Source organism: Nansenia antarctica (genome assembly GCF_963989245.1).
Source record: "Nansenia antarctica genome assembly, chromosome: 2".
Classification (NCBI taxonomy): domain Eukaryota; kingdom Metazoa; phylum Chordata; class Actinopteri; order Argentiniformes; family Microstomatidae; genus Nansenia; species Nansenia antarctica.
The window spans coordinates 89,762,594-89,777,593 of record NC_137675.1 but is presented as its reverse complement, the minus strand read 5'-3'; the positions used below and the strand labels follow the sequence as shown (position 1 = coordinate 89,777,593).

General features: G+C 49.7%; 2 protein-coding genes across 2 annotated transcripts in view; one reads left to right on the top strand and one right to left on the bottom strand.

The window, feature by feature from the left end:
* narfl (nuclear prelamin A recognition factor-like) overlaps positions 1-6,232 on the top strand; it is a gene marked incomplete at both ends in the record, with an annotated part of 26,100 nt that extends 19,868 nt beyond the window's left edge. The window contains 4 exons of the mRNA XM_080550678.1: positions 3,209-3,281; positions 3,677-3,814; positions 4,228-4,385; positions 5,988-6,232. Of these exons, the coding sequence (XP_080406804.1) occupies positions 3,209-3,281; positions 3,677-3,814; positions 4,228-4,385; positions 5,988-6,232 (614 nt within the window). The remainder of the gene's footprint in view (positions 1-3,208; positions 3,282-3,676; positions 3,815-4,227; positions 4,386-5,987) is intronic.
* A 1,410-nt stretch (positions 6,233-7,642) lies between these two features.
* hagh (hydroxyacylglutathione hydrolase) overlaps positions 7,643-15,000 on the bottom strand; it is an 18,426-nt gene continuing 11,068 nt past the window's right edge. Inside the window, exons 5-9 of the mRNA XM_080524861.1 lie at positions 13,592-13,700; positions 12,556-12,659; positions 11,357-11,458; positions 10,694-10,773; positions 7,643-8,873 (exon numbers count right to left, since the gene is read on the bottom strand). Of these exons, the coding sequence (XP_080380987.1) occupies positions 8,774-8,873; positions 10,694-10,773; positions 11,357-11,458; positions 12,556-12,659; positions 13,592-13,700 (495 nt within the window). The 3' untranslated portion in view covers positions 7,643-8,773. The remainder of the gene's footprint in view (positions 8,874-10,693; positions 10,774-11,356; positions 11,459-12,555; positions 12,660-13,591; positions 13,701-15,000) is intronic.

Sequence of the window (15,000 nt, the reverse complement as noted above, 5' to 3'; positions counted from 1 at the left end):
GGGACTGTGTCATAACCTCAGGTAGGGGGGGGGGCAGGGAGGAGGACTGTGTCATAACCTCAGGTAGGGGGGGGCAGGGAGGAGGACTGTGTCATAACCTCAGGTAGGGGGGGGCAGGGAGGAGGACTGTGTCATAACCTCAGGTAGGGGGGGGCAGGGAGGAGGACTGTGTCATAACCTCAGGTAGGGGGGGGGCAGGGAGGAGGACTGTGTCATAACCTCAGGTAGGGGGGGGGCAGGGAGGAGGACTGTGTCATAACCTCAGGTAGGGGGGGGCAGGGAGGAGGACTGTGTCATAACCTCAGGTAGGGGGGGGCAGGGAGGTGGACTGTGTCATAACCTCAGGTAGGGGGGGGCAGGGAGGAGGACTGTGTCATAACCTCAGGTAGGGGGGGGGGCAGGGAGGAGGACTGTGTCATAACCTCAGGTAGGGGGGGGCAGGGAGGTGGACTGTGTCATAACCTCAGGTAGGGGGGGGCAGGGAGGAGGACTGTGTCATAACCTCAGGTAGGGGGGGGGGCAGGGAGGAGGACTGTGTCATAACCTCAGGTAGGGGAGGGGGGCAGGGAGGAGGACTGTGTCATAACCTCAGGTAGGGGGGGGGGCAGGGAGGGGGACTGTGTCATAACCTCAGGTAGGGGGGGGCAGGGAGGAGGACTGTGTCATAACCTCAGGTAGGGGGGGGGGCAGGGAGGAGGACTGTGTCATAACCTCAGGTAGGGGGGGGCAGGGAGGGGGACTGTGTCATAACCTCAGGTAGGGGGGGGCAGGGAGGGGGACTGTGTCATAACCTCAGGTAGGGGGGGGCAGGGAGGAGGACTGTGTCATAACCTCAGGTAGGGGGGGGCAGGGAGGTGTCTAACCCTTATCTAACCCATCATAGATGCTGGTGGTGTATCAGTTCTGGTTTTGTTAGATTTGAGTGCTGCTTTTGATACAGTAGATCACACTATTCTAATACATCGTTTAGAAAACTGTGTTGGTCTTTCGGGACTTGTATTAGAGTGGTTTAAATCTTATCTAGCTGGTAGGCGTTTCTCTGTTGTCCTGGGAGACTGTTTCTGAAAATGTTGACATCACATGTGGGGTCCCTCAGGGGTCTATTCTGGGTCCCTTGCTCTTCTCCCTGTACATGATCCCATTAGGTGATAATTCACATGCACTCAGCTTGCTGAAGATACATCGTCTCCCAGATATAATACTTTGGATGTCCCAAAAATAAACTAAATCAGGACAAAACTGAGATTCTTGTCAAACCCACAAAAAGACAAATTGTCGAATACCATGGGAACCTTGCTTTCAAACTGCAAACATGAAGCTAAGAATCTAGGTGTGATTATAGATTCTGACTTAAGCTTTGAGCCTCACATCAAATCTATCACTAGAAATGCTTTTTATCATCTACGATATATTGCAAAAGTTAGACATTTTCTTCGGCAAGCTGATGCAGAAGTGTTAATGCATCTATTTGTTATTACCCGTTTGGACTATTGTAACGGTCTCCTTACTGGTCTTCCGAAGAAAGCTATTGGCCAGCTGCAATTAGTCTAAAATTCAGCAGCGAGAGTTTTAACCAAAACAAGCAGACGAGCTCATATAACTCCTATTTTAGAGACTCTACACTGGCTTCCTGTTAAGTTCAGCATAGATTTCAAGATCCTTCTGCTTGTTTATAAAGCTCTCACTGGCACAGCACCAGAATATCTGAAAGACCTTTTGCTAGCATATCAGCCCAATAGAGCTCTCAGGTCTTCTGCTAGCATATCAGCCCAATAGAGCTCTCAGGTCTTCTGCTAGCATATCAGCCCAATAGAGCTCTCAGGTCTTCTGCTAGCATATCAGCCCAATAGAGCTCTCAGGTCTTCTGCTAGCATATCAGCCCAATAGAGCTCTCAGGTCTTCTGACGCTGGTTTTCTCTGTGTACCACATGTACAAAAGAAGAGATTTGGCGAGGCTGCATTCTCATTTTATGCTCCAGATTGTGTCTCACTGCCAGTTTACATTAGGGATGCAACCTCAGCACATATGTTCAAGTCAAGACTAAAAACCTTTTAACGACAAAATAATTAAATGATGATTATATAATGATTGAAGCACTTTGAGCTGCAATGTTTGCAGGAAAAGTGCTATACAAATAAAAGTTATTATTAATATGTGTGGTGGCCTGGGAAAACCCTTCACATGGTGGCATTTTGACATTTTCATTTTTTTATATTTCCATAAATTAGAAGTTCTCAGCTATTCATAACTGGTTGAATGACTGAGATAGCCCTTTATTTTAAAAAGTTATGAGCATTTTAATGTATCATGTCAAAAAAAGTGAAAGGTGAAAAATGCTGCCCCCATGCTGCCCCCGACTCCTTTCTCCTCCGGGTCGGGGGAGGAGCCTATGCAGATCGGCCGGTCTCGTTTGTCTGCTTGTGATGCGGTGTTAGTCTGCTCGCCTCGTCGGTATGCGAGGGACAGATCCATTTGTGTGTCTTCTAGTTAAGATGTTATTACTTTATGCTTATTGTGAGCATCAGTAAACTGGCAATAACACAGGTGGAAGCATCGTCTCTCCTTTCGCTCATGTGTGCGTGCGTTGCTTAACTGAGAATGAGACACGTTCAACGTGACGTTGTTTCGCTAGCAAACTACCCACCACAAAAACATAAAAATAAGTACTTTCTCTTTTGTTTTCTTAAAATGTTTAATTCACCATAATATCGTATGGAGTTCAAAGTACTAGAATACCACATAATATCAAAATCGCCAAAATCGCGATTTCCATTTATTTTTGCTCTTTGCCACGAACGAACGCCAGCGACATCCGACGGGTTTTCCCAGGCCACCACACATATTATTATCTCTCTACATCTATCTGTCTGTCTGGTTGTCTGTCTGTCTGTCTGGTTGTCTGTCTGGTTGTCTGTCTGTCTGTCTGGTTGTCTGGTTGTGTGTCTGTCTGTCTGGCTGGTTGTCTGGTTGTCTGTTTGTCTGTCTGTCTGGTTGTCTGTCTGTCTGGTTGTCTGTCTGTCTGTCTGGTTGTCTGTCTGTCTGTCTGTCTGGTTGTCTGGTTGTCTGTTTGTCTGTCTGGTTGTCTGTCTGTCTGTCTGGTTGTCTGTCTGGTTGTTTGTCTGTCTGTCTGTCTGGTTGTCTGTCTGGTTGTCTGTCTGTCTGTCTGTCTGTCTGTCTGTCTGTCTGACCTTGTCTCCGTGGTTCCAGGAGAGGTCCTGAAGATGTTGGAGGAGCAACATGTCTCTCTGAGCGACGTGGAACCAGCGAAGCTAGACGAGATGTGAGTCTTCTGCTGCTAACCTACGTAGCCTAGCCTTAATGCTAACCTATGTAGCCTAGCCTTAATGCTAACCTACGTAGTCTAGCCTCTAATGCTAACCTACGTAGCCTAGCTGCTAAGGCTAACCTACGTAGCCTAGCTGCTAATGCTAACCTACGTAGCCTAGCTATGTGTGTGTGCGTGCTGTGGCTCCCTGCAGGTTCAGTAGCGTGTGTGTGTGTGTGTGTGTGTGTGTGTATGCGTGTGCGTGCAGGTTTAGTAACGTGTGTGTGTGCGTGTGTGTGTGTGTGTGTGTGTGCAGGTTTAGTAACGTGTGTGTGTGTGTGCGTGTGTGTGTGTGTGTGTGGGTGTGTGTGTGTGTGCGTGTGCGTGTGTGTGTGTGTGTGTGTGTGCAGGTTCAGTAACGTGTGTGGTGAGGAGCTGCTGAGCCATGCGGGGGGGGGCTCCGGGGGCTACCTGCATCACGCCTTCACACACGCCGCCAGAGCCCTGTACGGCCAGGAGGTCACCCAGCTCACCTACAAGACCCTGAGGTACACACACACACACACACACACACACAAACAGTGTTTCTAGCTGTGGCCTGGGGGGGGTCCAGTGGACTTCCAGTCTCTCTCCTCCTGACTTCCTGCCTCTCTCCTCCTGACTTCCTGTCTCTCTCCTCCTGACTTCCTGTCTCTCTCCTCCTGACTTCCTGTCTCTCTCCTCCTGACTTCCTGTCTCTCTCCTCCCGACTTCCTGCCTCTCTCCTCCTGACTTCCTGCCTCTCTCCTCCTGACTTCCTGTCTCTCTCCTCCTGACTTCCTGTCTCTGTCCAGTAACAGTTAAAACACCTCATAGTGGGACTGTCTGTCTTGTCTCGCTCCAAAACCCAGTAAGTCTGGCAGCATAGCAGCGCCTGGGAGGTGAACCTAACCCTAACCCTAACCCTGACCTCTGACCCCAGGAACAAGGACTTCCAGGAGGTGACCCTGGAGAGGGAGGGGGTGGTGCTGCTGCGCTTCGCCCTGGCGTACGGCTTCCGGAACATCCAGAACCTGGTCCAGAAGATGAAGAGGGGGAAGTCCCCCTACCACTTTGTAGAGGTGATGGCCTGCCCCTCAGGTGAGTCTGGGGGGGGGGGGGTGTAGAGGTGACGGCCTGCCCCTCAGGGGGGGGGGGGGGGGGGTGTAGAGGTGACGGCCTGCCCCTCAGGTGAGTCTGGGGGGTGTAGAGGTGACGGCCTGCCCCTCAGGTGAGTCTGGGGGGGGGTGTAGAGGTGACGGCCTGCCCCTCAGGTGAGTCTGGGGGGGGGGGGGGTGTAGAGGTGATGGCCTGCCCCTCAGGGGGGGGGGGGGGGGTGTAGAGGTGACGGCCTGCCCCTCAGGTGAGGGGGGGGGGTGTAGAGGTGACGGCCTGCCCCTCAGGGGGGGGGGGGGGTGTAGAGGTGACGGCCTGCCCCTCGGGTGAGTCTGGGGGGGGGGGGGGGGGGGGGGTGTAGAGGTGATGGCCTGCCCCTCAGGTGAGGCTGGGGGGGGGGGGGGGGGGTGTAGAGGTGACGGCCTGCCCCTCAGGGGGGGGGGGGGGGTGTAGAGGTGACGGCCTGCCCCTCAGGTGAGGCCTTAACATCTGGAAGAGTCTGTTCACATTTAAAAGATAATGATATTGGGGCCGCTTAGGTGGCGTAGCGGGTTAAGCGCTGACCACGTAACCGCAGGGTCCCCGGTTCGAATCCGGCCGGGGACACATCCTGCATGTCATCCCTCCTCTCTCTCTCACCCATCCTTCCTGTCTAATTCTCCACTGTATCTATCAATACAAATGAAAAATATGAGTGGGACTGCCCCACTCAGAAAAAAATTACTTAAAAAAAAAAGAAAAGATAATAATATTGGCTATTTGGCTATTTAAAAAATAAATATATATACTGTATATATATATATTCATATATTAAAACACCTGCGGTGTAAAATCCTGTTGATGTTCTACCTGGCGGTGTAAACACAGCCTGAGTCAGGAGGGGCGGAGCCTGAGTCAGGAGGGGCGGAGCCTGAGTCAGGAGGGGCGGAGCCTGAGTCAGGAGGGGCGGAGCCTGAGTCAGGAGGGGCGGAGCCTGAGTCAGGAGGGGCGGAGCCTGAGTCAGGAGGGGCAGAGCCTGAGTCAGGAGGGGCGGAGCCTGAGTCAGGAGGGGTGGAGCCTGAGTCAGGAGGGGCGGGGCTTCAGTCAATAGACAGCTCCATGACAGTTAAACCTTAACAAAGGAGAACACAGACCTGTTAGAACTGGTTAAACTGGCTGTCTGTCTGTCTCTCTGTCTGTCTCTCTGTCTGTCTGTCTCTCTCTGTCTGTCTCTCTGTCTCTCTCTCTGAGTATGTGACTGACACTGTCTCTCTCTCTCTCTCTCTCTCTGTCTCTGTCTCTCCGTCCCTCTCTCTCTCTGTGTCTCTGTCTGTCTGTCTGTCTGTCTCTCTCTCTGTATCTCTCTGTCTCTCTCTCTGAGTGTGTGACTGACACTCTCTCTCTCTCTGTCTCTCTCTCTCTCTCTCTCTGTCTCTCTCTCTCTCTGTATCTCTCTGTCTCTCTCTCTGAGTGTGTGACTGACACTCTCTCTCTCTCTGTGTCTCTCTCTCTCTCTCTGTCTGTCTCTCCGTCCCTCTCTCTCTCTCTCTGTCTTTCTCTCTCTGTGTCTCTCTCTGTCTCTCTCTCTCTCTCTCTCTCTCTCTCCAGGTAAGCTGAACGGGGGCGGCCAGCTGAAGCCCTCGTCACCTGACGTGTCCCAGAAGGACCTGCTGCTGCAGGTGGAGGAGCTGTACCTGGCGGAGCGCCCCCTGGTGCCGGAGGAGGACCAGCGCGTGGCGGCGCTGTACCAGACCTGGCTTGGCGGGCTGGGGGAGGAGGGCAGGAGGAGGCTGCTGCACACACAATTCCACCACGTAGAGAAGAACACCAACGGCCTGGTGGCCAAGTGGTAGAGGGAGAGGAGAGGGGAGGAGGAGGAGGAGGGAGGAGAGGGGAGGAGGAGGAGGAGGCGGGGAGGGAGGAGAGGGGAGGAGGAGGAGGAGGAGGAGGAGGAGGAGGAGGGGAGGGAGGAGAGGAGAGGGGAGAGGAGGGAGGAGAGAGGAGAGGAGGGGAGGGGAGAGGAGGGAGGAGAGGAGAGGGGGAGGAGAGGAGGAGGGAGGAGGAGGGGGAGGAGAGGAGGAGGAGGGAGGAGAGGAGGAGGAGGGAGGAGGAGGGGGAGGAGAGGAGGAGGAGGGAGGAGAGGAGGAGGAGGGAGGAGGAGGGGGAGGAGAGGAGGAGGAGGGAGGAGAGGAGGAGGAGGGAGGAGGAGGAGGAGAGGAGGAGGAGGGGGAGGAGGAGGAGGGGGAGGAGAGGAGGAGGAGAGGAGAGAGGAGGAGGGGGAGGAGGAGGGGGGAGGAGGAGGGGGGGGGAGGAGAGGAGAGGGGAGGAGGAGGAGGGAGGAGAGGAGAGGAGAGAGGAGAGGGGAGGAGGAGGGGGGGGGGGAGGAGAGGAGGAGGGGGGAGAGGAGAGGAAGAGGAGGGGGGGGAGGAGAGGGAGGGAGAGGAGGAGGAGGAGGATCGTTGAGGATCAGAGGTGATTTGTCTATCCGTCCGAGCCAGTGATCTGAAATATAATATGGTTCTATAAAGTGAACTTTTATAAACTCCTCAAAAAAGTTTTTTTTTCAGTCACATGACCTTTATACTCCTGCTTTATGTACAGGACCTGTCCTGCGTTATTTATAATGAAAACCAGCTGTATGGATGAAGAGTATTTTGCATATTAAAATAATTTATGTTACTTTGTGTGACTGTGACGTTATTGATTATCAACGTACGTTTATTGACCAGATCATCAGATGAGACAAACATTGTTGTTGTTTCTTTGCTGCAGCAGAAAGACAGACAGAGTCACAACATGACACAGTGACCATCATGTTCATATTCAGTAGTGTGTTGGTAGTGAGACAGACCACACACAGTCAGATGACTATCTCCTATACAGGCTGGGGTCCTACACACACACACACACACACACACACAGGTTAACTGCCTTCATCACACACACACACACAGGTTAACTGCCTTCATCACACACACACAGGTTAACTGCTTTCACACCGGCAAAGAACCGTGCCAGTTCGCGTTTGCGTTCGGAAACCTCTGAACGTTGGCGCTGTCTGGCGAACGAGCCCGCGTTCATACCTAACAGAGGACAGGGTGCCAGAGCTGGGGGGTATTCCATCAATGTCGCTAAAGGAAAGTCCAGGCTTATTTTGCTGTCTTGTGAAATATGAGAGAGGGATGATGGAGGGAGAGAGAGGGGTGATGGAGGTAGAGAGAAAGCAATGCCATGTGAATTTGCATTATAAAGATGAAATGAGAGCCAATCAACATGCTTTATTATCTAAAGTATAACAGTTTGAAACAGTCACTCTAAAGTAGAACAGTTTGGAACAGTTTGAAACAGTCCCTTAAGTATAACAGTTTGAAACAGTGTCTAAATTAGAACAGTTTGAAACAGTGTCTTAAGTAGAACAGTTTGAAACAGTCACTAAAGTAGAACAGTTTGAAACAGTGTCTTAAGTAGAACAGTTTGAAACAGTCACTAAAGTAGAACAGTTTGAAACAGTCACTTAAGTAGAACAGTTTGAAACAGTCACTTAAGTAGAACAGTTTGAAACAGTCACTTAAGTAGAACAGTTTGAAACAGTCACTCTAAAATAAAACAGTTTCAACATAAATGAGTTTCTCCTCAGAACTGACACACACTGATCAACATTGTTGAGTGAATATACTGTATCTTAAATACTGTATCAAAATAATAAAATCCTTTGGATCAGAAAGCTTTATACAGACAACACAGACAGCAATGTGTTCAACACGAGAGAAAAAATACTTCTCCATCTTTGAGATAAATTTACAAAAGTGCACATAAATTAAGACGCCCCATTTTTCATGGATCTCTGCGTTCACAAAACGTAGATTGTTGAATCGGTTATTGAAACAGCATCAGTATTAGATTACCCAGAACGCATTCACTCTAAATTAAACTACATTTTAAGCTTAAGCACGTTTAGTAAATCACCCTGCACCTTGATTAAAAGATCAAACCAGTTAAAACCATCAATTGAAGTCAAAATGTCTCAAACTACAAAAGGAATAATTAGCTTCGTATTTCAAATTAAATTCAGAATCAGATCCAGCTAATACGTAATATACTTCCTGACATTACAATATTATTATTATTATTATTTTTGATCACATGCTTCCAGTAGATCTGCAGGTGTCTGGTGTCATGTTGCTGTAGTAAAGAGATAAGACATGTAGAGGATAGAGAGATGTGATGTCATGTTAGCTATGTTAGCCGTGTTAGCCATGTTAGCGTGGTAGTGGTGGTCGTCCCAGCGCACTGATTGGACGGTTACTCTGGGACATGTGACCTGGGGGAGGTCAGGTGACCTGGGGGGGGTCAGGGGAAGGTCAGGTGACTTGGGGGAGGTCAGGTGACCTGGGTCAGTCCTTGGGCACGCGGAAGCTGTCCTTCTCCTTCCTCAGGCTCCTCATCGTCTCCACCGGGTCAGTCTGACCCGCGTGCTCCTGCACACTCTTCTCCCTGGAGCAGAAAACACACTGTTACTGACTGTTACCTTACTGTTACTGACTGTTACTGGCTGTTACCTTACTGTTACCTTACTGTTACTGACTGTTACCTTACTATTACTGACTGTTACTGACTGTTACCTTACTGTTACCTTACTGACTGTTACCTTACTGTTACCTTACTGTTACCTTACTGACTGTTACTGACTGTTACCTTACTGTTACTGACTGTTACCTTACTATTACTGACTGTTACTGACTGTTACCTTACTGTTACCTTACTGACTGTTACCTTACTGTTACTGACTGTTACTGACTGTTACCTTACTGTTACTGACTGTTACCTTACTGTTACTGACTGTTACCTTACTGTTACTGACTGTTACTGACTGTTACCTTACTGTTACCTTACTGTTACCTGACTGTTACCTTACTGTTACTGACTGTTACTGGCTGTTACTGACTGTTACCTTACTGTTACTGACTGTTACCTTACTGTTACCTTACTGTTACTGACTGTCACCTTACTGGCTGTTACTGGCTGTTACTGGCTGTTACCTTACTGACTGTTACTGACTGTTACCTTACTGTTACTGACTGTTACCTTACTGACTGTTACCTTACTGACTGTTACCTTACTGTTACTGACTGTTACCTTACTGGCTGTTACTGACTGTTACCTTACTGGCTGTTACTGACTGTTACCTTACTGTTACTGACTGTCACCTTACTGGCTGTTACTGACTGTTACTGGCTGTTACCTTACTGACTGTTACTGACTGTTACTGACTGTAGGAGAGAGGAGAGGAGAGGAGGAGAGGAGAGGAGAGGAGAGGAGGAGAGGAGGAGAGAGGAGAGGAGAGAGGAGAGGAGAGAGGAGGGAGGAGAGGAGAGGAGGAGAGAGGAGAGGAGGAGAGGAGGGAGGAGAGGAGGAGAGAGGAGAGGAGAGAGAGGAGAGAGGAGAGAGAGGAGAGAGGAGAGGAGGAGAGGAGGGAGGAGAGGAGGAGAGAGGAGAGGAGGAGAGGAGAGGAGGAGAGGAGAGGAGAGGAGAGGAGAGGAGAGGAGAGAGGAGAGGAGAGGAGGAGAGGAGGAGAGGAGGAGGGAGGAGAGGAGGAGAGGAGAGGAGGAGAGAGGAGGGAGGAGAGGAGAGGAGAGGAGGAGAGAGGAGGGAGGAGAGGAGGAGAGGAGAGGAGGAGAGGAGAGGAGGAGAGGAGAGGAGAGAGGAGAGGAGAGGAGGGAGGAGAGGAGGAGAGGAGAGGAGAGAGGAGAGGAGAGGAGAGAGGAGAGGAGGAGAGGAGAGGAGAGGAGAGAGGAGAGGAGAGAGGAGAGAGGAGAGGAGAGAGGAGAGAGGAGAGGAGAGGAGGAGAGGAGGAGAGGAGAGGAGGAGAGAGGAGAGGAGGAGAGGAGGAGAGGAGAGGAGGAGAGAGGAGAGGAGGAGAGGAGGAGAGAGGAGAGGAGGAGAGAGGAGAGGAGGAGAGGAGGAGAGAGGAGAGGAGGAGAGGAGAGGAGGAGAGAGGAGAGGAGGAGAGGAGGAGAGAGGAGAGGAGGAGAGAGGAGAGGAGGAGAGGAGGAGAGAGGAGAGGAGGAGAGAGGAGAGGAGGAGAGAGGAGAGGAGGAGAGGAGGGGAGAGGAGAGGAGGAGAGAGGAGAGGAGGAGAGAGGAGAGGAGGAGAGGAGAGGAGGAGAGGAGGGGAGAGGAGAGGAGGAGAGAGGAGAGGAGGAGAGAGGAGAGGAGGAGAGGAGGGGAGAGGAGAGGAGGAGAGAGGAGAGGAGGAGAGAGGAGAGGAGGAGAGAGGAGAGGAGGAGAGGAGGAGAGAGGAGAGGAGGGTCTTACTTGACTCTCATGAATGGGTTGATGGTGAACTCCTCCGCCACAGTGGAGGGAACGGTGGGCTCCCCCTCGCTCACCTTCTCCTGACAAACACATCAACACATCAGCCAGGCCTGGAGGACAATAACATGGTATATCTTTATATACATGGTATATCTTTATATACATGGTATATCTTTATATAAATGTTATATCTTTATATACATGTTATATCTTTATATACATGGTATAACTTTATATAAATGTTATATCTTTATATAAATGTTATATCTTTATATACATGGTATATCTTTATATACATGTTATATCTTTATATACATGTTATATCTTTATATACATGTTATATCTTTATATACATGGTATATCTTTATATAAATGTTATATCTTTATATACATGTTATATCTTTGTACTCCATTAAATTTCAGGACCGTCCTTTCATGACTTGTCCTAGACATGTGCGTTCTACCACCCAGTATCCTTACATGTTCAACATCATATCAGGATAAGCTAGTATGAAGCTATTTTGCAGTTTTTCTGTGTAGGAGGCAGGCTAATTTACAAGCGGCCAACTAGTGGTTGTTGTGTGTAAATAGCAGCTTCCCATTGTAAAGACCATGGATCACATGACCAGGGTCACATGGTAGGTCACATGACCAGGGAGGTACCTTGGCCCAGGCCAGCTTCTTCCTGACCGCCTGGTTCTCAGGTTCGACGTGACGGGCGAACTTCAGGTTGTTGACGGTGTACTCATGACCACAGTACACCCTCTAACACACACACACACACACACACACACACACACACACACACGCACACACGCACGCACACACACACATTACAGATCAAAATAATAATAACTGCTGTGTGAGTGTGAGTATATAGGTATATATATATATGTGGTGGCCTGGGAAAACCCGTCGGATGTCGCTGGCGTTCGTTTGTGGCAAAGAGCAAAAATAGATGGAAATGTCCTATTTCGGCGATTTTGATATTATGTGGTATTCTAGTACTTTGAACTCCATACTACATTATGGTGAATAAACATTTTAAAAAAACAAAAGAGAAAGTACTTATTTTTATGTTTTGGTGGTGGGTAGTTTGCTAGCGAAACAACGTCACGTTGAACGTGTCTCATTCTCAGTTAAGCAACGCACGCACACATGAGCGAAAGGAGAGACGATACTTCTACCTGTGTTATTGCCAGTTTACTGATGCTCACAATAAGCATAAAGTAATACAATCTTAACTAGAAGACACACAAATGGATCTGTCCCTCGCATACCGACGAGGCGAGCAGACTAACACCGCATCACAAGCAGACAAACAAGACCGGCCGATCTGCATAGGCTCCTCCCCCGACCCGGAGGAGAAAGGGGTCGGGGGCAGCATGGGGGCAGCATTTCTCACCTTTCACTTTTTTTGACATGATACATTAAAATGCTCATAACTTTTTGAGGGCTATCTCAGTCATTCAACCAGTTATGAATAGCTGAGAACTTCTAATTTATGGAAATATAAAAAAATGAAAATGTCAAAATGCCACCATGTGAAGGGTTTTCCCAGGCCACCACACATATATAGGTATGTAGTATAGTATAGTGACAGTCTCTGGGGGAAGTCCCCCCAGGATGGTGATCAGGGTGTATGTATACAGGTATATAGTATAGTATAGTTAAAGGTAGGTAGTTACAGTCTCAGGGGGCAGTCCTCCCAGGATGGTGATCAGGGTGTATGTATACAGGTATATAGTATAGTATAGTTAAAGGTAGGTAGTTACAGTCTCAGGGGGCAGTCCTCCCAGGATGGTGATCAGGGTGTATGTATACAGGTATATAGTATAGTATAGTTAAAGGTAGGTAGTTACAGTCTCGGGGGGCAGTCCTCCCAGGATGGTGATCAGGGCTCTGTACATCTGCTCTGCTGTTCCCTCGAAGAACTTCCCACAGCCGGCCACGAACAGCGTGTCGCCTAGCAACCCCACACACACACACACACACACACACACACACACACACACACACACACACACACACACACACACACACACACACACACACACACACAGGGTCAGAACAGGTCTCCTAGCAACCACACACACACACACACAGGGTCAGAACAGGTCTCCTACCAACCACACACACGGGGTCAGAACTTTACATACAAATCACAAAATGGTCTTGGACCAAAATACATATCAGATCTCCTCCCACCCTATATTCCCGCATGGCACATAAGGTCAGCTGAGAAACAAAACACGGTGCAGCAGCTTTCAGTCACGCTGCTGCATGCTCCTGGAACAAACTCCCTGAAGAAATCAAACAGGCCCAAACCCCAAACCCTTAAAATACTTAAATCTAAGCTAAAAACCTTCATGTTTTGCACCAGTTATGATTCAACACAAACACTTCTATCAATGTCTTTCCTCCAACTATTGTCTTATTAAATGTTTTATCTATTTAGGCCTACTTCTTATATTTGCTTTTATTCATTGTTGTTTTTATGTTCTTACTATGCTCCTCTTGCTGTATGTTTAATGCTGTATGTAAAGCACTTTGAACTGCCCCTGTTGTATGAAATGTGCTGTACTAATAAACTTGCCTTGCCTTACTTGTACAACACTTTAAGACAGCAGTCACAAAGTGCTTCACAGTACATTTGGTAGCATACAGCATAACAGACAGCAAGTAAACAGACAGCAAGTAAAATAGAAGTCATCAAATGTAAACAAGCACTTCACAAAAGCAATAAAACAAATGATGAAATAATAAAATCGACACAGATATCAGAAACAACTTCTAAAAACACCATCCTATATAAGTGAGCAGGTCAAACAGCGTGTCTCCTAGCAACCACACACACACACACACACACACACACTAGTGTTAGGTCATGTGACTGACCTGTGAACACGGCGGGGGGGTCTGTGCTGTTGTCCTTGGTTACCAGGTAGCAGATGTGTCCGGTGGTGTGACACGGCGTGAACAGACACTTCACTGTGAGGGAGCCCACCTGCGCACACACACACACACACACACACACACACACACACACACACACACACACAGACAGACAGACACACAGACACACAGACACACAGACAGACACACAGTCAGGACAAGCAGCATTACTGCACTAACATGCAGGTAAGTAGACAGGTAGTCTAGAGGTTAGAGGTCAGAGTTAAGAGAGGTAGGTCGCTGGTTCGATCCCCACTCCCCAGGAGGGAGCCGGAGGGTTGCTGGCGTCACATCTAAGGTGTCCTACCACCACTGCCGTTGTGCCCTTGAGCAAGGCACTGAACCCCTGACTGCTCCAGGGGTGTTGATCCATGTCTGACCCTTGGGTCTGATCTGCCTGGGGGGTGTGCACCTGGAAAAGACCCTCTGCTACACTCTGACCTGAGGCCTGTGTGATGTCACCTGTGCGTGGGAGGGGCCTAACCTTGAAGGTGTTGGAGGGGGAGGAGCCTAACCTTGAAGGTGTTGGAGGGGGAGGGGCCTAACCTTGAAGGTGTTGGAGGGGGAGGAGCCTAACCTTGAAGGTGTTGGAGGGGGAGGGGCCTAACCTTGAAGGTGTTGGAGTGGGAGGAGCCTAACCTTGAAGGTGTTGGAGGGGGAGGAGCCTAACCTTGAAGGTGTTGGAGTGGGAGGAGCCTAACCTTGAAGGTGTTGGAGGGGGAGGGGCCTAACCTTGAAGGTGATGGAGTGGGAGGGGCCTAACCTTGAAGGTGTTGGAGTGGGAGGAGCCTAACCTTGAAGGTGTTGGAGTGGGAGGAGCCTAACCTTGAAGGTGTTGGAGGGGGAGGAGCCTAACCTTGAAGGTGTTGGAGGGGGAGGGGCCTAACCTTGAAGGTGTTGGAGTGGGAGGAGCCTAACCTTGAAGGTGTTGGAGGGGGAGGGGCCTAACCTTGAAGGTGTTGGAGTGGGAGGAGCCTAACCTTGAAGGTGTTGGAGTGGGAGGGGCCTAACCTTGAAGGTGTTGGAGGGGGAGGAGCCTAACCTTGAAGGTGTTGGAGTGGGAGGAGCCTAACCTTGAAGGTGTTGGAGTGGGAGGAGCCTAACCTTGAAGGTGTTGGAGGGGGAGGGGCCTAACCTTGAAGGTGTTGGAATGGGAGGGGCCTAACCTTGAAGGTGTTGGAGGGGGAGGAGCCTAACCTTGAAGGTGTTGGAGGGGGAGGAGCCTAACCTTGAAGGTGTTGGAGTGCGGGGGAGGAGCCTAACCTTGAAGGTGTTGGAGTGGGAGGAGCCTAACCTTGAAGGTGTTGGAGGGGGAGGGGCCTAACCTTGAAGGTGTTGGAATGGGAGGGGCC